We start from the raw sequence: 21,690 nt of genomic DNA, 5'->3' as shown, positions 1-21,690 counted from the left end.
ACACACTGATCCACCTCCACACCTTCAACACCACATTCACTGAACCTGTGTATCCTGGGTTTGGGTTCTGGTCTGGCTGGTCTGGTTCAGTGTCTCTCCTGTTAGGACCAGGCTCGGTTCAGTCGTGTGAAGCCACATTGTGTTTGTGATGTTGATGGGTCAGTGTGAGGAGAAGTCATCAGTTACAGCTGGAGGTCAAAGGTCAAAGCTGTAACTCTGCCACGGGTCCGTGACACCTAGGGGGCCCGCAGAGGTACTGCAGGGGGTCCGTCAATTTTTGTCATAATAATTAATAATGGTGAATGTGAGGGTGCAGATAACTGACAAACAGCTCTTTAATATTTAATAACTAATGATAATTATGAAGTATAGTATATAGTAGTACTAATAACGTGAGATGAAAGTTATTGTAGGCCAGGCTGAACCTGTGACACGTCTCTCTTCAAACATGGCCTACCTCAGGTTTCAGATCCAAAACCTGACCAGGCTGCAACCATTTCACAACCATTTCACAACCATTTCACAACCATTTCACAACCATTTCACAACCATTTCACAACGTTCATCAGGTCTGAAGGCTTTGTGACAGGAAGTGTCCAGAAAAACAACGTCAGACAAAAAGAAATCAAACAGATAGTTCTGCAGGATCGGAAGCTTACACGGAAAATAGAAAACTACAAAATCCTCCTAATACGTGTTCAGCTCAGCTCAGTTCAGCTCAGCTCAGTTCAGCTCATTTCAGCTCAGTTCAGTTCAGCTCAGTTCAGCTCATTTCAGTTCAGCTCAGCTCAGTTCAGCTCAGTTCAGCTCAGTTCAGTTCAGTTCAGTTCAGTTCAGTTCAGCTCAGCTCAGCTCAGTTCAGTTCAGCTCAGCTCAGCTCAGCTCAGTTCAGCTCAGCTCAGTTCAGCTCAGTTCAGTTTATCTCAGCTCAGCTCAGTTCAGCTCAGTTCAGTTCAGTTCAGCTCAGCTCAGTTTATCTCAGCTCAGTTCAGCTCAGCTCAGCTCAGCTCAGTTCAGTTCAGCTCAGCTCAGCTCAGCTCAGTTCAGCTCAGCTCAGTTCAGCTGAGCTCAGCTCAGTTCAGCTCAGTTCAGTTCAGCTCAGCTCAGCTCAGTTCAGCTCAGCTCAGTTCAGCTCAGTTCAGTTTATCTCAGCTCAGCTCAGTTCAGCTCAGTTCAGTTCAGTTCAGCTCAGCTCAGTTTATCTCAGCTCAGTTTACCTCAGCTCAGCTCAGCTCAGCTCAGTTCAGCTCAGCTCAGCTCAGCTCAGTTCAGCTCAGCTCAGCTCAGCTCAGTTCAGCTCAGCTCAGCTCAGTTTATCTCAGCTCAGTTTAGCTCAGCTCAGTTCAGCTCATTTCAGCTCAGTTCAGCTCAGCTCAGTTCAGCTCAGTTCAGCTCAGTTAAGCTCAGCTCAGTTTATCTCAGCTCAGCTCAGCTCAGTCTTTGGTCTTACACTGAAACAAAGCACAGACTAAAATCCATCACAGTCCAAGGGAAGTCTGCTGGAACAGAAAGAAAAGTTTAACTGTACAGTGATATCAAATATAAAACGTTCTTTAAACTGTTTATAGGTTTTATAGTCCAGTGTGTTCAAATATTTAGTCAAACCTCAGTCCGTTCATAAACTTACAGTGTGCCAGTTAATGTGTCATGGGTTATGATGTTTCAGTCACATCGTTCCACATCTGTCACATTAATAATGACTGTGTCTTGTTTATTTCTGTAGAAGTGAAAACGCCTGAAATAAAGTTCTAAAAAATGAATAATGACAGAGAGCGTGTTAATGAAATCTGATTTACTTTGAAATTCTGTCGTCACTCTTCAATAAATGAATAAAAAGATGATCATTTAAAGTCCGTGATGTCACAGATTGAGGTGTGTAGTACTGTTCAGTCGGCTGCAGGCTGCAGTCTCACCACTAGATGTCACTAAATCTCACACTGAGTGTAAGTATGATCTTTGATTATTATTAATTAGCATGTTTCTGAGTGCAGGTCAGCATCAGGGAAGCTTCCTGCAGTCTCAGTGTTTGAGTGACTGCACACAGAGGACTGAAGGATGAAGTTCATGAGAGGAAACTGAGTAAGTGGACCGAGCTTCACTTCCTGTCTTCACCAGGACTCCACAGCGTGTCCATCAGGTGACTGATCGCCAGCCTGAAGGTATCACAACACGTCACGTTACATTTGATACTTTCACTCTTCAACATCTTCATTCTGACTCTGAGTCAGTTACAGTCCTACAGTTCACAACCCTAATATGCCACGCTGTTTCCATGGCAACAGTCAAAGTCTTTAGTTAGTTTAGTATTTCAATTCAATTGAATTTTATTTCTACAGCTCCGGGTCACAACTTCAGATATCTCACGAGACTTTCCATGCAGAGCAGGTCAGACCGACTCTGTGTGATGTTATTACAGAGTCCAACAGTTCAACCATGAGCAAACACTTGGCGACGGTGGCGAGGAAACCTCGAACAGGCTGAAGCTCATTGGTGGACGGTCATCCACTAATTCAAGGGGTGGGACAAGTCGCAGCATTAATGAGACGTGTATGTTTACAGATGGAGAGAGAGAGAGGGGCAGTCTAATCCTATGGCAGCATCACTAAGGGATGACCTGAGCCAGCACTAACTATAAGCTCTATCAAAGAGGAAAGTCTTCAGTCTACTCTTAAAGGTGTTGACCGTGTCTGCCTCCTGAACCCAGAATGGTAGTTTGTTCCACAGAAGAGGAGCCTGATAGCTGAAAGCTCTGGCTCCCAATCTACTTTTGGAAACTATAGGAACCACAAGGAACCCAGCGTCCTGAGAGCGCAGTGTTCTAGAGGGGTAGTAAGGTATTATGAGCTCCTTTAGATATGATGGGCACATGTGCAATGTGATGAAACGGATTCTGTTGTGAACTCGGTGGTTTGGAGGTTTGTTCATGTTTTGAGAACGAGCCAAACCAAAAACAAAAACTGTGATCTAATTTTAACCACTAGATGTCGCTGCCACACTCTGAGTGTTGCATGCCTGCATCACCAGACTGATGTTCAGTGTGATGCCTCTCTGATCACTGTGAGCATGCAGACATGTTGCTCCATCAGCAGGAGGCTCCACAGAGCAGGGTGGAGCTGCAGATGACACTGTGGTTGGATGGTTTGTGCTGGACAGCACGTCTGACATGAGACTGCACAGATAGAGAATAACTTCACTGACCAGTAACTGATTTAAGATCCAACAGGAGGCTCAGTGTGAGCTTACTTTGAAAGTGACATACAGTGACTGTGTGGGTCGACACGAAACCCATACAACAGATCTGAACTTTAAACACTGATCAATGCTCTGGCTCTGTTGTCCATCATGTATAAATCACAGATGAGAGAAGAACTCTTAAATCTGGACGTCATGGAGACTTTAAAGTTATTGCCGAGTTTGCAGAAACATTCGTGTCACTGCTGTTATGAAACCAAAATTATTGCAGCGACAGTCATGTGGAAAAATAACCACACACACACACACACACACACACTGTCCTCATTAAAACATTTCAAATATCAATTAGCAGGCAGGTGTTGGATTCCTCACAGACGTGATCTGGAGCGAGCTGTTCAGTCCTGAGATCCTTCGAGAAGTCCACGAGTCCAGCGTGTCCTGCAGCCGGGCACACGCTGGGGGACAGCAGGCCTCTGGACGCTGCGTCAAAGTTTACCATCTTATTGAAGAACCTTTATGTTTAACAAAGCTTCTTTGGAGCTACGGTGACAGTACGGTGATTCTGTGATAAAAAACCAACAAAAGGAACCAACAGGTAGAAAGTTCCTCTGAGATCTGAACAGGTGAAGCTGATCAGCTGATACAAGTTAAACATCCAATCAGAGCTCAGGAACTAAGCGTGAAAACAACATGATGAATGAAGCTCCTGTTGTGTCTGTGTCTTTACTTCAGATCAAACAGATCATAAAGACTTCATTGTCTGCTCTCACACACACACACACATGCTTACATGACAAACTGTGGACTGTAATAACACACTGATCATGTGAGGACGTCTGGTTCTGGTTCTGAATCTCTGACACCGGGTCAGTGAGTGAAGACAGAGTCCGGTCTCTGATTTTAACACATGACGTGGTTCTGCTGGCTTCATCTGACTGTGACCTTCAACACGCACTGAGTGTTATGTTGCTGCAGAATAGACCCAAACACAGACTTGGGTGAGTTTCAAACGGGTTTATTAGATGGAGGTCGACGAGGCAGGGGAACCGTGATGGTCGAGGGCACGCAGTCAGGGCTGGCAGGGGAGAAGGAGGTGGGGAGAGCAGGCAGGTCTCCGGCAGGAGGTGGTGGTAACTGTCCTGAGCACAAAGAGACGAAGAACAAAGAAAGACAAACGTCCAAAATCATCAAGGACTGCATGAAGACCCGGGGTCGATGTACTGCTCGAGTCGAGTTGATTAGTTGGTTGCAGGTGAGACAGATTGGCAGCTGGTGATGATGTCCACTCCCAGGGAGACAAGACAAACAAGACAGACACAAAAGGGGAGGGGAGGGGACAACAGTGGAATGACAAGTAGACACCACTAAACTATGACACTGCAACCGAGTGAAGAATGAGGACATGAAGGACATGAGGCTCCAGAAGTCAGTCAGTCCCCATGTCCAACTTCACAGCAGATATAAACATGCTACGTCTGGGACGTCACGGAGACTACGTCCAGGTTTTAGACAGTCTGTCCTCATGGACTTGAATAAATAAATGTGTGTGTTGCCGTTTGAGAAATCAGTCAGGTATTACATTACTGTGTGTGTGTGTGTGTGTGTGTGTGTGTGTGTGTGTGTGTCCTGATCAATGCTGTTGGGCAGACAGCTCTCATCACCATGGTAACCCACAGCAGCCCATAATGTCACCGCCCGTCCTGGAAAAATAAAATCAAATGGATCTAAAAATAAACCAGCACCGACCATCAGCCAATCAGAGGAGGGGGAGGCAGCCAAGGGCGTGTCTGAGAGTGTGTGTGTGTGTGTGTGTGTGTGTGTGTGTGTGTGTGTGTGTGTGCATTTTGCTGAGTCACACTCAGGTCCCTGTCAGGACACGGTCAGTCGTTTCGCAGCGTTAGCCTGTCTTTCATCACCTGTGTGATGTCACTGAGGAGGAGGCGGAGTCTGTGTTTACTGTTAGACTGGACACTGCCGGTTCAGAGGTTCTGTCGCTGTGTTCACTGTTAGACTGGACACTGCCGGTTCAGAGGTTCTGTCGCTGTGTTCACTGTTAGACTGGACACTGCCGGTTCAGAGGTTCTGTCGCTGTGTTCACTGTTAGACTGGACACTGCCGGTTCAGAGGTTCTGTCGCTGTGTTCACTGTTAGACTGGACACTGCCGGTTCAGAGGTTCTGTCGCTGTGTTCACTGTTAGACTGGACACTGCCGGTTCAGAGGTTCTGTCGCTGTGTTCACTGTTAGACTGGACACTGCCGGTTCAGAGGTTCTGTCGCTGTGTTCACTGTTAGACTGGACACTGCCGGTTCAGAGGTTCTGTCGCTGTGTTCACTGTTAGACTGGACACTGCCGGTTCAGAGGTTCTGTCGCTGTGTTCACTGTTAGACTGGACACTGCCGGTTCAGAGGTTCTGTCGCTGTGTTCACTGTTAGACTGGACACTGCCGGTTCAGAGGTTCTGTCGCTGTGTTCACTGTTAGACTGGACACTGCCGGTTCAGAGGTTCTGTCGCTGTGTTCACTGTTAGACTGGACACTGCCGGTTCAGAGGTTCTGTCGCTGTGTTCACTGTTAGACTGGACACTGCCGGTTCAGAGGTTCTGTCGCTGTGTTCACTGTTAGACTGGACACTGCCGGTTCAGAGGTTCTGTCGCTGTGTTCACTGTTAGACTGGACACTGCCGGTTCAGAGGTTCTGTCGCTGTGTTCACTGTTAGACTGGACGCTGCCGGTTCAGAGGTTCTGTTTGATCCCAGGTCAAAAGGCTAACACTAGCTCGCTACTGTCTAACCTGTGAACGTCAATCAACATCCACGACATGTTTTTACAGGAAAATGAGGTCTTAAACTAAACTCTACTTCCTGTTTGATTAACTCTACTTCCTGTTGGATGGAGACTTTGATAACACTCTGGTAACTAAAGTCCCGCCTCTGGTCTGGTAAAGAGCCAATCACAGCTGTACCTCCCTCCCTGGACACGCCCCCTGTTCTCTCTCTCTACTGCAGAGTCCCATGATGCCTCTCTCTCTCTCTCTCTCTCTCTCTCTTCAGTCCATTAGTAGAACGAGACGAGACGTCCGAGCAGACGGAGCAGAAGAAGAAGAGAGGAAGAGGAGCAGAGAGAAAAACCACTGAAGAAGAAGCAGCAAAGCATCATGGACGTTCTGAAGAAGGGCTTCTCCATAGCGAAGGATGGAGTGGTGGCTGCCGCAGAGAAGACGAAGGCCGGCGTGGAGGAGGCCGCCGCCAAGACCAAGGAGGGGGTCTTCTATGTTGGTGAGAGGGCGAGGGAGGGAGGGAGTTTGTAGTTTAAAAGGTGGGACAGAAAAAGAAAAGGTGGAGGAAGGTGGAGGAAAAGTGTAATTCATGATGTGAAGGGACGGAGGGATGATGGAGGACGAGGAGCTGAAGCTTAAATTATTCAAAGTGAAATTCATCGAGGATGAAAGAAGGGAGGAGCAGACAGATGGAGAGATGACGGAGGTGAAGAGGAGACACATTTTCAACGAAGGACGAGGGCGGAGGACGAGAAGCGTACAACATTAAAAAGTGCAAATTCATTGTGACATCGAGGGTTAAATTTAAAGATGTTTGCAGCAGGAAAGAAAGAAAGAAAGAAAGAAAGACAGAAAGAAAGAAAGAAAGAAAGAAAGAAAGAAAATGAAACATGATTTAAAATGAAATGAAACTTGTTCAGTTTTTATCTCGTTGTGTCTGAATCTTTGCGTGTCCACGTTGGTGTCGTCTTTCCTCTTCGGGTTTTTGCGATGTTCGTGACATTTATAGCAGCGTTGTTGAAGTCACTGTCGCCCCCTACAGGCCAGAGTGAAACTGTAATTATTATGTCGTGGTTCAAGTTTGTAAAAGATGAACAGAAGCATCCTGACGTGTAACACAAAGTATCAGATTACTTTAAAAACAGCTAAAATAGACTGTGTGGAAAGACATGACTCAGCATATCTCATTAATATCATTAACAACATCTACAGGTCATGAAACATGACGCAGCATTAATGACTCGTCGTGGATATTGATTGGCGTTTCCAGCAGCCAAACCTCTGCAGCTGGTCGGTCCTGTAACGTGATTCCCTGTTGTGTGTTTTTATTCTTGTTGACATGATGAAACACACACAGGTCCACAGGAAGTGATGTCACACTCCCCTGTGCTACTTGTTGTTGTAGTTTACTCCACCTGTATGTTGGAGGAGAGCGAAGAAAAACACCAACGTGTTCGCTGACTCAACACAGATCAGTTCAACAGAAACGTCCTGACCAGATTTCATTTTTCCAACACGCAGACTGTCTAAAACCTGGACGTAGTCTCCGTGACGTCCCTGCAGACTGTCTAAAACCTGGACGTAGTCTCCGTGACTCACTTCTGGAGCCAGACTCAGTTTGAGGAACTGCAGTTTTTGTCTTCGTCACGGTTTGTGGACGTTGTCCAAAGAATAAATGGTCCTGATATTTGATGGTTCCATCAGAGGAGATGAAACTCTTCAGCTCATTAATTATTCATCCTCTGGTTCTGTTTCTGTTTCTGTTTCTGATGTCTGTCTCACAGACGGTTTCTGTGTTCGTCCACACAAAGACTGTTCAGTCTGGTCATCACGCGAGCAGCTCGACGCCCACGCCGACAACCAGGACTACAACAACAACAACAACAAGACGGCTGGAGCCAATCAGAGCCCAGGAAACAACAAACATATTCAAAGAGCTTTGTGTAGTTTAGAGGCGAGGGGGTCGCAGCCAGCAGCTACACCTGAACACTGGACCTAAAATAAAGTTGCACTCTGAGTCATCGCTGTGTGACATGAATAAATAATTCAGATCAGCTGAGCTTGGTTTGTTCGTTTGTGTGCAGATCAAACGAGGTCACATTAAACTGAGCAGTCGTTTTAATTTGAAACTCATGCAGGAAGTTTAACGAGATCAAAGAGAAACAACAGGTGACGAGTTTTCATGTCACATGACGTGTTATAATATATTTATAATGTAATAATATAATATATTACATGTTCTAATTTATGTTTTTATTCTCACTTTTCCAGGAAACAAGACGATGGAGGGCGTGGTGACCGGCGTCAACACAGGTAAGAGAGGCTATGCTAACTATGCTAACTATGCTAACAGTGCTAACTATGCTAACAGTGCTAAACATTATTTTATTTCCTGTTTCCTGTCGTCCAGTCGCCCAGAAGACAAACGAACAGGCGAACACTGTCGCCGACACCGCTGTCGCCGGGGCCAACGAGGTCGCCCAGGCAACGGTGGAAGGGGTGGAGAACGCGGCCATGGCGAGCGGATTCGTCAGCGTGGTGAGTGATGTCACGTCACAGTGTGACATCATCGTGAATAAATCAAAGAGAAATCTGTAAATGTGACTGATTAAGCTTTAGTTTGTTTTTACTTTAAGTTTTAATTTAAGTTTGATGATTAACATGAAATTTTTTTTTAATATACATTTTAAATATGAAATATATTTTACAGACAGTTGTTGAAGTTATTGTTTTATTCCTCATAAATTCGACACATAAATACGTTTACACACAGTTTTGTTGATAACGTTCATCTTTTTGTCTCCTTGGTGATTGGCTGGTGAGCAGGAAGAGGCGGGAGCAGTGGCTGAGGAGGTGCCTGATTGGTCGGGGGGAGGGGTTGAGTGATTGCATGGCATGACGCTCGTTTCTTTCCAACTTTGAGACTTTTCAGGACTCAGCTCAACAACGTCACAGGAAACAGCTGCAGGATGTTTAATGGCTCACTCATATCGACGTTATCTCGATTTTCAGAATCACAAAAACAAAAAACTGATGTATAGTATTGAGTGTAAATCAGATTAACATAAAGCTTAATCTTTAATTGTAGCATGTGATTCCTGTAGATTCCTGTATGTGCATGTGACGTCAGTGTGCTCGGCTTTAATGAATAACTTACGATACGACGTTACAGGGAACCCCTCTGACTTTTATTTTATTATAGGAATATAAAATGACCAGACGGCTGCTGACGACGGTTTGGACTCAAAGATTAATCAAACTAACCGAGCATGAAGAAGAACGCTGCATGGTTTGAAAAAGCCCGTCTGATTGTTGTTTCTATGCGGATGACGTCTTCTTTTACTCAGAACGATGAACACGTCTTTGCAGAGTTTATAATCATGACTCTGGATCAGTTTCACCATGATGATGATGATGATGATGATTAGTGTCACACTCAGTTTTATTTTCCTGATGTCTAAGAAACAAAGAAACAAGTCGAGCAACAAGAAACATCCTGTTTGTAGAAATGAACATGACTAACGCGGCTGCTGGTTTCAGCTTGGCTCATCATCGGCTTCACATTTCTGCATAGGGGGCGCTCTCGAGGTGTGACGAGGTCACACTTCTCCCAAAACAAATGATGAAAACTAAGTGAAACACTGAAAATACATGTCTAAATCTTAAAGTTTAAATGTTCACAAGGAAATACATTAATCCGTAATAACTCGTTCTGAGTTACCTGTGTGAGTAATAACTCGTTCTGAGTTACCTGTGTGAGTAATAACTCGTTCTGAGTTACCTGTGTGAGTAATAACTTGTTCTGGGAGAAATGTGTCCATGAGCGTGGAGTTTGGTGGCAGTCATGTGACCTGTGTCTCTCTGGCAGGGCGACCTCCAGAAACCTGCAGCGGGCGGAGAACAGAGCGAACAGGCGGCGCAGTAGGTGAGAAAACTGAAACAGTTTGAACCCGTTTTAGTGTCTTTCAGAAACGTTTTGTTTTTGTCCAGCAGAACGTTCTAACAACGTTCGTTCTGTCTAAGCAGCAACAAACAACCGTTCATGACAACGGTTTATGAAGTGTTAACCTGAACGTAACGTTAGTTTAACTTTAGTTTAACATTATTTTAACTTTAGTTTAACTTTAATTTAACGTTAATTTAAGTTTAGTTTAACGTTAGTTTAAGTTTAGTTTAACTTTAGTTTAATGTTAGTTTAAGTTTAGTTTAACGTTAGTTTAAGTTTAGTTTAATGTTAGTTTAACTTTAGTTTAACTTTAGTTTAATGTTAGTTTAACTTTAGTTTAACGTCAGTTTAAGTTTAGTTTAACGTTAGTTTAACTTTAATTTAACGTTAATTTAAGTTTAGTTTAACGTTAATTTAAGTTTAGTTTAACGTTAGTTTAAGTTTAGTTTACGTTAGTTTAAGTTTAGTTTAACTTTAGTTTAATGTTAGTTTAATTTTAGTTTAACGTCAGTTTAAGTTTAGTTTAACGTTAGTTTAACTTTAGTTTAACGTTAATTTAAGTTTAGTTTAACGTTAATTTAAGTTTAGTTTAACGTTAGTTTAAGTTTAGTTTACGTTAGTTTAAGTTTAGTTTAACTTTAGTTTAATGTTAGTTTAATTTTAGTTTAACGTCAGTTTAAGTTTAGTTTAACGTTAGTTTAACTTTAGTTTAACGTTAATTTAAGTTTAGTTTAACGTTAATTTAAGTTTAGTTTAACGTTAGTTTAAGTTTAGTTTACGTTAGTTTAAGTTTAGTTTAACTTTAGTTTAACGTTAGTTTAACTTTAGTTTAACGCTAGTTTAAGTTTAGTTTAACGTTAGTTTAACTTTAGTTTAACGTTAATTTAAGTTTAGTTTAACGTTAATTTAAGTTTAGTTTAACGTTAGTTTAAGTTTAGTTTACGTTAGTTTAAGTTTAGTTTAACTTTAGTTTAATGTTAGTTTAACTTTAGTTTAACGTCAGTTTAAGTTTAGTTTAACGTTAGTTTAACTTTAGTTTAAGGTTAGTTTAAGTTTAGTTTAACGTTAGTTTAACTTTAGTTTATGTTTAGTTTAACGCTAGTTTAAGTTTAGTTTAACGTTAGTTTAAGTTTAGTTTAACGTTAGTTTAAGTTTAGTTTAAGTTTAGTTTAACTTTAATTTAACGTTAGTTTAACGTTAGTTTAACGTTAGTTTAACTTTAGTTTGAAAGTCGTTCAGTAGTTCAGTTGTTCCTGTTTTGGTGTAAAGATTGTTGTTCATCTTTTTTATGAACTCGTCTTCTTTAACGTAGAAACTTTATTCAAACTTTAAAATGTTCAGTCATGTCACAGTTTGTTTATTTTTAACGTATATTCTTTTCAAACTTTCAGAAATTTTCAGTGAATCTTTCCTCCATTTTTTCTTCTTCTTCTCTTTCAGACGCTCGTCCTCGCCGCCCTGCAGTCACTTCCTGTTCCTTCCTGTCCAATGAGGAGTGAGAGAAGAGCAACTTTTACATTTTTAGCTGTCGCTCAACCCTTTGACCTCTGACCCTCCATCCACTGTATGAACCCTAACCTCATTAACCAATAGAAACCATCCTCATCCTCCCTCCTCCTGTTGCCATGGTTACACTGCCTCAGCATCACACACACACACACTGATGTTGACACTCAGAGAACTTAAATTTAATCAGGTCGTATGCATCCATACTCTCAGCTGATTGGTCGTGCGGGATGACATCACCACCACCAAGGCCGAGTGTTCACATTCGAAGCCACAAGTGTCCTACAAGCCCCGCCCCCTCCTGTCAATCACCAGACTAGCCCCGCCCCCTGGTTGACAGACATTTTAAATGACGCATGTTGCTTTACTGACACGCTTAACACACACACACACACACACACACACACACTCACTAACTCTGCAGTCTGCTGAATTTAACTGATTTCTTCTTTTACAAACAAAGTTCAATAAAATGAGTTTTAAATCCAAAGTTCTGTTTCTTCTTCACTCACTCACTTCGCAGCAGCTACACTGTGAATAAAATCGGATCCAGTCTGAATAAAGTTCTGTGGTTCTGGTTCTGTTCAGTAATCAGTGAGGCCCGGACACAGATGACTGCAGCGCCCTCACAGTCACTCTCAGACCGGATCAAACAGGATCAAACTGGGTAGAGCAGCCGCCCCGTGTGTGACGGCTCAGTCCTCGCTGTGGAAGCCCAGGGTTCGAACCTGTGGCTCTTTGCTGTCGTTCCCCGTTCTTGTCACTCTCCCGCTCTCTCTGTCATATAAAAAAAAACTGAACTCTCTCAGCTGGTCTGATGCAGACGGATTTAGTCGGTTCTGGTCTGCAGAAACTGGGTCAGTGTGACACATCACTGCAATAAATGTACAGATAATGAATACACAGATAATAAATGTACAGATAATAAATGTACATATAATGAATACACAGATAATGAATGTACAGATAATAAATGTACAGATAGGGTTTTTTGTGGGCAAGTTTTTCCTCACTCGAACCAGAGGGTGTCACTCCCTGTACAGATTGTAAAGCCTCAGAGGAAAATGGACTTTGTGACTTTGGACTGTACAAATAAAATCTGATCTGATTTGATTTTAGATAATGAATATACATATAATAAATGTACAGATAATATTACTTATGAACAGAAACAACAAAGATTCACAGGAAGTCTTATCTGAACTGTCAGTGCTGCCACCACGTGTTTGGAAGTGGAATTACACCCAGAGTTTATTTATATTTTATTTACAAACTCAGCTGAAAACATTTTTATTACTTATCACGTTTATTTCAATGGAAGCATATTGCATTCACCTGAAAAAAAAAAACAACTCTGAATTTCTGAGTAATTTATTTTTTGGTTTGTTTTTCTTACTAATTTTTTCAGCAAGGGTGGGCTGCCACCGGAAATGAGACTTTTCAGGACTCAGATAACGGCATCTGCCGCGGCATGTGCCTCAGATACCGGCATCTGCCGCGGCAGGTGCCTCAGATACCGGCATCTGCCACTGCATGTGCCTCAGATGCAGTGGCATCATGTGCCTCAGATACCGGCATCTACCCCTGCATGTGCCTCAGATACTGGCATCTGCCGTGGCATCCGCGGCAGGTGCCTCAGATACCGGCATCATGTGCCTCAGATACCGGCATCTGCCGCGGCATGTGCCTCAGATACCGGCATCTGCCGTGGCATCCGCGGCAGGTGCCTCAGATACCGGCATCATGTGCCTCAGATACCGGCATCATGTGCCTCAGATACCGGCATCTGCCGCGGCATGTGCCTCAGATACCGGCATCTGCCGCGGCATGTGCCTCAGATACCTGCATCTGCGTGCCATGTGCTTCAGATACCGGCATCTGCCGCGGCATGTGCCTCAGATACTAGCTGCCGCTGCCACGAATTGAGCCAGCCCTCTCTCAATTTTTTTTCCTGAATTATCGAGATACTTTGAAATCCTGCGAGAACATCCAACCTGCAAGCGACTCCCGTGGATCTATGGTGACTCCTGCCCTGCACTTCCTACCGTACTGGGTCAATAAAGGTAAGGCATGTAATCAGTTACAGTTACACACGAGGTATGATACTCTTGTTATGTTTTAGACTTCATCCTTCTATTGTAAGCCTGTTGATAGAATGACTGACTGTTTTTGTTTTAATGATGAAATAAAAAGTTTTCAGTTACATTTTTATAAATTAAAGCCAACAAGATTCTTAAAAACAGACACAAGTGTTTGTTGTTGTAAATCTCAGTTTGTCCACCAGAGGGTGCACTGCTCCATCACCTGAACATTGCGTTCATGTTTTTTAAATGTTTCATAAATCTAGATAGATAGATAGATAGATAGATAGATAGATAGATAGATAGATAGATAGATAGATAGATAGATAGATAGATAGATAGATAGATAGATAAACAATTGTTTTAAACATCAGGATGAGTACTATAAACTACTCATAACATCAGGATGGAGTACTATAAACAATGTAAACATCAGATGGAGTACTATAAAACAATGTAAGCATCAGGATGGAGTACTAAAACATGTAAACCTCAGGATATACTAAACAATGTAAGCATCAGGATGGAGATACTATAAACAATGTAACATCAGAGGAGTATCTATAAACATGTAAAAAAAACATCAGGATGGAGTACTATAAACAATGTAAACATCAGGATGGAGTACTATAAACAATGTAAACATCAGGATGGAGTACTATAAACAATGTAAACATCAGGATGGAGTAATATTTGTGCTGCTCGCTCACATGTTGCTGCTGTTAATTTGGACTGAGCGCGCTCAGATATGCACCTGTTAAACAGCAGCTGGTTGCCGGGCAGAAAGTGCCAGGCACACATTAATACAGGATGCTGTACTGTTGATGCTTCAGTTCAGTCACTTTAAAACACAAATTTAACGGTAAAAAACTGAAATTGCACATATTTACATATATTACATGTGATAACTTATATTTGACGTGTGTTTTGTTTTCATATGTTGTGATTGTGTGTGGAGGAGTGACGGGTGTGTCCTCGTGTTTTTAAAAAAACAGTACAAACTGGTTTTTCTGAATGTGGTCTGACGGCTTCCTGTCCACTTTGTGTTTAGGATGGAGGACAGGTGGGAGTTCCCACGCCGTACACTGAGTGATACCAACAGGTCCACACACTGCAGTATAATCAAACATACATGTAATCAGAACAAATACTCGAGTACAGCTGTCCTGTGGGATTACAAACAAATCACAACAGAAGAACCTGACCTGCATGAGTGTGTCTCTCCTTGTTGTGGGTATAATAAAAAATGATTGCCATGGTGACTCATGCCACCTTTTTAAATTCTTCTGAAGGGTGGAGGTCTGATTCCTCGGCAGGGCGAGACCAGGGCGGCCCTCGCCTGCAGGTGCAGACGGCTGCTGCTATAAGAACTAAACCTGCCGCATCCATCACCACAGCCAGACAGCGAACGCACCACAGACATGGACAACCTCCTCGGAAAACTCGGGAATGACAGCCTCGCCGAAATGATCGGGGACAAAGTGGGTGAGTATCCAATATCGCTGAGGTCGAGTGGAGGTCATTCAGACCTTTAACCTGAGAGAAGTTTGATTTTAAATTAAATAATCTTCAGACGTTACTCAGAGCTTTATTGTCCCTCCAGGGGAAATTTGATTTGCAGTGACAATGCAACTTACACAACAAACAATAAATAGACAAACAATGACATAAAACAAAGTCGCAGAGTACAGCACAACCAAACTTGACTTAAACAATCCTAAACGAAGTAAGAATATCGGTGTCAGAGAGGAAAAAGTGTATAAAAAGATAAAACATGCCACAAGAACAGTGCATTTAAGGATTGTGCAGACTGATTGCACGTGGAACAAAGCAAAATTTAGACCTATTTGTTCGTGCCTTAGGTAGCATATATCTCCGTCCTGCACCAATGGGTCTTCTGCTGTATTATTTATTGACGCTTGGCCAAGGAGAATTAGAGACACTCTCAAAGTTCATCAGAAGTGCCTGAGTCGGTCTCACATTCTGCCCAACTCATCCTGGTGGACAGATAGACGAGCTATCTATTATGTCTATGAAGGCAGCAACAGGTCTCTGTGACCCTGGACACCACAGTGTGGAGATAGACTGGCACCTACTGTTCCCAACCAAAGCCAAACAACTAATACTGCTGAGGACCTCAAGGCCCACACGGGACCTCAAGGCCCACACGGGGCCCACACGGGACCTCGTTAACCTCAGGAGAGGAAACTCCAGAACAGTCACGAGCTCTGTCAGTTGCACCAACAACAGTCTGTACTTTGATGGAAACAAGGTCGACTGGCCCTGAATTACAAAACAAAGGGAGAATTAAAATTTGGACTGAAGTCAGGCTAAAGGTGTAACACAGGAATGACTGACAGTTTAAACTTTATGCTTTAATGAACAGTCAAACAGGTGGAGTCACGTCAGAGGACAGAAGGTGTTAATGAGTCAGTAGCTTCTCTGAGCTTGTTGTTAGCTTGTTGTTAGCTTATTTTAGCTTGTTGTTAGCTTGTTGTTAGCTTATTTTAGCTTGTTGTTAGCTTGTTAGCTTATTTTAGCTTGTTGTTAGCTTGTATTAGCTTGTTGTTAGCCTGATTTAGCTAAAGCGCCTACATTAACTGTTTGTTCTGCAGGTGACGCAGTCGAGGGCGTGGTGAAGAATGTCATGAGTGGAAATAAGACAGAAGGCGACGCGGCGGAAGGTAGCAGCGACAACAAGGGAGGGTTCGACGCCGGAGACGTCCTCTCCCTCGTTGGTGGTGGAAAGAAAGAAGAGAAGGGAGGATTCGACGCCGGAGACGTCCTCTCCCTCGTTGGTGGTGGAAAGAAGGAAGATGAAGGAGGAGCAGGTGAGTCCTCGACAACGAGCTAACTAAAATAGCTAATGTTAGCAGTCAGCTACATTGGCTATATATCAAAACTAGTGAAATCTACAACATTAGCTTATATTATCAGTTAGATTTAGATTGTTGTTAGCTTGTTTAAACTTGATACTTAGCCTGTTTTAGCTTATATCCATTAGCAGCAGTTAATTAGCTACTTTAGCAAACGGTTAGGCTAAAGAGCTAAGCTAAAGAGTTTGACGCGGTCTTCGTTCCATATTTTAATACTTAATATCTGTCTCTTTCTTTTTGTCTCTTTTCTCAGGGCTGTCCAATGTTCTTGGAATGTTCAAGTAGAAACCTTCAGACAACGTCTTGAGCTTCGGTCCACCTAACGTCCAACAATCAAACATAAACGTTTAAATGTAAATAACTGAATTTATTGTTCAGTTTGTTGAAAAAAACATAAAAAAATGTATAAACTTAGTTATTATCAAATCACTGCTAATGCTAATGGGATGCTAACCATGTATTAATACTCAAACTGTGTTTCTGTTCTCAAACATTCGATCAATAAAGTTTTAAACATTTAAACTGTCTGTGATTTATGAGTCAATGGAGGTGAAGCTAGCTAATGTTAGCTTTGTTTATTTTCCAGTTATAAGGTTAATCTGTTTTTAAATGAACTTAGCGTGTAGCTCGTGACCTGTTGGCGCTTTAGAAAGAAGCTAACATAACGTTCAAGTGTAACTAAATTAGCTAAATGCTGTTAGCTTCCTCTGTGCCAGAAAATCTGTGATGCAGAAAGAAACATCAAACAGCTAACCATGGAGCTAACAGAGCTAACCTTGGAGCTAACAGAGCTAACCATGGAGCTAACTATGAGGCTAACTGAGCTAACCATGGAGCTAACAGAGCTAACCATGGAGCTAACAGAGCTTACTATGGAACTAACAGAGCTAACTATGAGGCTAACTGAGCTAACCATGGAGCTAACAGAGCTAACCATGGAGCTAACAGAGCTAACTATGAAGCTAACAGAGCTAACTATGAAGCTAACTGAGCTAACTATGAAGCTAACAGAGATAACTATGAAGCTAACAGAGCTAACCTTGGAACTAACAGAGCTAACTATGGAACTAACAGAGCTAACTATGAAGCTAACTGAGCTAGCCATGGAACTAATTGAGCTAACTATGAAGCTAACAGAGCTAACTATGAAGCTAACAGAGCTAACCATGGAACTAACTGAGCTAAGTATGAAGCTAACAGAGCTAACTATGAAGTTAACAGAGCTAACCATGGAACTAACTGAGCTAACTATGGAACTAACTGAGCTAACTATGAAGTTAACAGAGCTAACTATGACGCTAACAGAGCTAACTATGAAGCTAACAGAGCTAACCATGGAACTAACTGAGCTAACTATGAAGCTAACAGAGCTAACTATGAAGCTAACAGAGCTAACTATGAAGCTAACAGAGCTAACTATGGAACTAACAGCGTTAACTGAGCTAAGAGAGCTAATGGAGTTAAAAGGGGTATAACACCTGTGAGTCGTTAAGGTCACATGGTTACAGTGTTAGAGTTCCATTGGATGATACAGGTGTGATAATCCAGGTGTGTCTGTTTTGGTGCTCATGTAGGTCACCATCTCCGTTTCTTTGAATCACAGTGAGTCAGTCTTTCGTAGAATGGGAGGTGAAACTCGTCACATTGTTCTCATTGTCTCGCCGTCACATGACTAACCCGCCCTCCTGTCGCCACGGCAACCCAAGCACCTGCAGTCAGAACTCAGGACCTTACTGCTGATGGTCACCTGTAAAGGTGTAAAGGTGTAAAATGAGTGATGAGATGCTGATCTGAGTCGGATGAGGTGAGAGCCGAGCATCAGAGCAGGTGGAACAGGTCGGGCCGGTCTGAACACACACCTGAGTCGTCCAATCAGCCATCAGGGAGCGGCCAGAGAGGCGTCGACCGAGAGGACGGCTTCAGTCTCACCTCCACCTGCAGGGAAACACACGAATCATACAGCACAGAGAGACAGACAGGACAACAGACAGGTCAACAGACAGACAGGACAACAGACAGACAGGACAACAGACAGACAGGTCAACAGACATGGATAAGTTTGCTCATATGATCGGGGAGAAGATGGGTAAGTAGCCGAAGCCTGATTTGTGTTTTCACGTCCTGATTTGCATTTTCTGTGTCAGCTGATGTCCTCACACGAGACCGAAAGTTTCTAAAACAGAAACTGACCTGTCTCTGTGACGTCCCCGCAGACTGTCTAAAACCTGGACGTAGTCTCCGTGACGTCCCCGCAGACTGTCTAAAACCTGGACGTAGTCTCCGTGACGTCCCCGCAGACTGTCTAAGACCTGGACGTAGTCTCTGTGACTCTGTGACAGACTGTCTAAAACCTGGACGTGGTCTCTGTGACTCTGTGACAGACTGTCTAAAACCTGGACATAGTCTCTGTGACTCTGTGACAGACTGTCTAAAACCTGGACATGGTCTCTGTGACTCTGTGACAGACTGTCTAAAACCTGGACATAGTCTCTGTGACTCTGTGACAAACTGTCTAAAACCTGGACGTGGTCTCTGTGACTCTGTGACAGACTGTCTAAAACAGTCTCAACAGACTCTCAACTCGTTGGAGCTTCAGGCGTTTATACAAACTTTATATTCTAATGTTAATTATTAAACCTAAGCCCCGCCCGTCTGATGCTCCAGGTAGAGTAAATTGAACACTGTGGTTCTGTTTGTCCTGCAGGAGACATGGTGGAGGACGCCGTGAAGAAAGCTCTGGGTGTCGGAGACAAAGACAAAGACGAAGACGATGATAAGAAAGGAGGGTTCTTGTCTTTCTTTGGAGACAACGATAAGAAGAAAGACAAAGAGGACGAGAAGGACAGAGGAGGAGTGTTCTCGTTCGGAGACGACAAGAAGAAAGACAAGGACAAAGAAGGATTCTTCTCCAAGATCTTCGACAAAGACGACGACGATAAGGACAAAGACAGGAAGTCTGGCTTCAAAGGTCTGTTCAACGAACAGGAAGGAGCCGCCGGAGGACACGACGGAGGACACGCCGGAGGACATGACGGAGGACATGACGGAGGACACGTAGGAAGAGGAGAAGAGAGTGGAGGATACGCAGGACAAAGCGGACTCAACGATGGAGGTGAGACAGCGACCTCTAGTGGTCCGACGAGGGTCGTGACATAAATATGAACTGTTTCAGGTTTAAAGGTATTTACAGAATGTGGTGAGGCGAGGGGGTGCAATCGGCTATCAGCTATCAGATGTAGCTGCCTGGCTACAACACAACAAATGCCTGTACTCAGACACGCTACGTGTTAGCTCGACTACGACAAACCTCATCACACCTGACAGACCTTAGATAGCTAACGTTAGCAAAACACTGCTCAACTAGCTTACTAGCTAACTAAAGTTAGCCATCAGATCAACAGATAGTTAGTTAGCTAGCTAACTGTCATCAACCATCAGCTAGCTCGTTTCATGTGATCGATAATTTTAGTTCATTTACATCAATCATAAGTTAGCTAATGTTTTGCTAACACTGGCTAGCCTAAGATGTGATAATTTAAGTCACTTTTATATTTTAACGACCTTCAAAATTGTATTTTCGATTTCTTGTTGTAGCCGACATCATTAGCTTGTAGCTCGTAGCTTGTAGCTCATAGATTGTAGCTTGCAGCTCGTAACTGGTAGCCTGTAGCTTGTAGCTCATAGATTGTAGCTTGTAGCTTATAGCTGGTAGCCTGTAGCTTGTAGTCTGTAGCTTGTAGCCTGTAGCTGGTAGCCTGTAGCTTGTAGCCTGTAGCTTGTAGCCTGTAGCTTGTAGCCTGTAGCTTGTAACTCATAGATTGTAGCTTGTAGCCTGTAGCTTGTAGCCTGTAGCTTGTAGTCTGTAGCCTGTAGCTTGTAGCTCATAAATTGTAGCTGGTAGCTTGTAGCTGGTAGCCTGTAGCTTGTAGCTCATAGATTGTAGCTGGTAGCCTGTAGCTTGTAGTCTGTAACTTGTAGCTCATAGATTGTAGCTGGTAGCTTGTAGTCTGTAGCTTGTAGCCTGTAGCTTGTAGCTCATAAATTGTAGCTGGTAGCTTGTAGCTGGTAGCCTGTAGCTTGTAGCTCATAGATTGTAGCTGGTAGCCTGTAGCTTGTAGCCTGTAACTTGTAGCTCATAGATTGTAGCTGGTAGCTTGTAGCTTGTAGCCTGTAGCTCATAGATTGTAGCTTGTAGCCTGTAGCTTGTAGCCTGTAGCTGGTAGCCTGTAGCCTGTAGCTTGTAGCCTGTAGCTTGTAGCCTGTAGCTTGTAGCCTGTAGCTTGTAGCCTGTAGCTTGTAGCCTGTAGCTTGTAGCCTGTAGCTTGTAGCCTGTAGCTTGTAGCCTGTAGCTTGTAGCCTGTAGCTTGTAGCCTGTAGCTTGTAGCCTGTAGCTTGTAGCCTGTAGCTTGTAGCCTGTAGCTTGTAGCCTGTAGCTTGTAGCCTGTAGCTTGTAGCCTGTAGCTTGTAGCCTGTAGCTTGTAGCCTGTAGCTTGTAGCCTGTAGCTTGTAGCCTGTAGCTTGTAGCCTGTAGCTTGTAGCCTGTAGCTTGTAGCCTGTAGCTTGTAGCCTGTAGCTTGTAGCCTGTAGCTTGTAGCCTGTAGCTTGTAGCCTGTAGCTTGTAGCCTGTAGCTTGTAGCCTGTAGCTTGTAGCCTGTAGCTTGTAGCCTGTAGCTTGTAGCCTGTAGCTTGTAGCCTGTAGCTTGTAGCCTGTAGCTTGTAGCCTGTAGCTTGTAGCCTGTAGCTTGTAGCCTGTAGCTTGTAGCCTGTAGCTTGTAGCCTGTAGCTTGTAGCCTGTAGCTTGTAGCCTGTAGCTTGTAGCCTGTAGCTTGTAGCCTGTAGCTTGTAGCCTGTAGCTTGTAGCCTGTAGCTTGTAGCCTGTAGCTTGTAGCCTGTAGCTTGTAGCCTGTAGCTTGTAGCCTGTAGCTTGTAGCCTGTAGCTTGTAGCCTGTAGCTTGTAGCCTGTAGCTTGTAGCCTGTAGCTTGTAGCCTGTAGCTTGTAGCCTGTAGCTTGTAGCCTGTAGCTTGTAGCCTGTAGCTTGTAGCCTGTAGCTTGTAGCCTGTAGCTTGTAGCCTGTAGCTTGTAGCCTGTAGCTTGTAGCCTGTAGCTTGTAGCTTGTAGCTTGTAGCTTGTAGCTTGTAGCTTGTAGCCTGTAGCTTGTAGTAGCGGTTTGTGTTTTGTTGTTTCAGATTTGTTCAATGACCTGATGGACGTCGCTGCAGAAACATCTGGAGGGAAGTGAAGACAACATCGTGTCAACCGGCCTCGCCTTCGCTCCACCCTCGCTCCACCCTCGGCTGTAACGTTTTCCAAA

At 43.5% G+C, this 21,690-nt stretch overlaps 2 protein-coding genes and 1 long non-coding RNA gene across 4 annotated transcripts in view; all 3 read left to right on the top strand.

The window, feature by feature from the left end:
• Window positions 1-2,588, top strand: part of LOC113746489 (uncharacterized) — a 7,908-nt gene extending 5,320 nt beyond the window's left edge. The window contains exon 3 of the long non-coding RNA XR_003462916.1: window positions 1,992-2,588. This is a non-coding gene — a long non-coding RNA (uncharacterized LOC113746489). The remainder of the gene's footprint in view (window positions 1-1,991) is intronic.
• A 3,616-nt stretch (window positions 2,589-6,204) lies between these two features.
• sncga (synuclein, gamma a) lies at window positions 6,205-11,632 on the top strand. 2 transcript variants are annotated; one of them, XM_019259476.2, is made up of 6 exons: window positions 6,205-6,468; window positions 8,241-8,282; window positions 8,380-8,507; window positions 8,796-8,822; window positions 9,838-9,894; window positions 11,356-11,632. In XM_019259476.2, the coding sequence occupies exons 1-5, from the start codon at window positions 6,348-6,350 to the stop codon at window positions 9,892-9,894; spliced, it is 375 nt and encodes a 124-aa protein (XP_019115021.1). In that variant the 5' UTR covers window positions 6,205-6,347; the 3' UTR covers window positions 11,356-11,632. The 2 variants fall into 2 exon arrangements, with proteins under 2 accessions (XP_019115021.1, XP_019115022.1); XM_019259477.1 differs by lacking the exon at window positions 8,796-8,822 and having other exon boundaries at window positions 6,244-6,468.
• A 6,705-nt stretch (window positions 11,633-18,337) lies between these two features.
• Window positions 18,338-21,672, top strand: LOC109138641 (prostatic spermine-binding protein). The gene is made up of 3 exons (XM_019259474.2): window positions 18,338-18,464; window positions 19,083-19,490; window positions 21,566-21,672. Exons 1-3 carry the CDS (start codon window positions 18,428-18,430, stop codon window positions 21,616-21,618), a joined length of 498 nt encoding a protein of 165 aa, XP_019115019.1. The 5' UTR covers window positions 18,338-18,427; the 3' UTR covers window positions 21,619-21,672.
• Window positions 21,673-21,690: the final 18 nt, after the last annotated feature.

This window comes from Larimichthys crocea, chromosome X (assembly GCF_000972845.2).
Source record: "Larimichthys crocea isolate SSNF chromosome X, L_crocea_2.0, whole genome shotgun sequence".
Classification (NCBI taxonomy): domain Eukaryota; kingdom Metazoa; phylum Chordata; class Actinopteri; family Sciaenidae; genus Larimichthys; species Larimichthys crocea.
This window is presented reverse-complemented; position numbering and strand designations above follow the sequence as displayed.

Bases quoted from the DNA above. Each gene is read 5' to 3' on its own strand.
- sncga (XM_019259476.2), top strand. From the start codon at position 6,348: ATGGACGTTCTGAAGAAGGGCTTCTCCATAGCGAAGGATGGAGTGGTG. The intron at 6,469-8,240 runs GTGAGAGGGCGA...TCACTTTTCCAG, and splicing joins GGAGGGGGTCTTCTATGTTG to GAAACAAGACGATGGAGGGC. The intron at 8,283-8,379 runs GTAAGAGAGGCT...CCTGTCGTCCAG, and splicing joins GGTGACCGGCGTCAACACAG to TCGCCCAGAAGACAAACGAA.
- LOC109138641 (XM_019259474.2), top strand. From the start codon at position 18,428: ATGGATAAGTTTGCTCATATGATCGGGGAGAAGATGG. The intron at 18,465-19,082 runs GTAAGTAGCCGA...TTTGTCCTGCAG, and splicing joins TATGATCGGGGAGAAGATGG to GAGACATGGTGGAGGACGCC. The intron at 19,491-21,565 runs GTGAGACAGCGA...TTGTTGTTTCAG, and splicing joins AAGCGGACTCAACGATGGAG to ATTTGTTCAATGACCTGATG.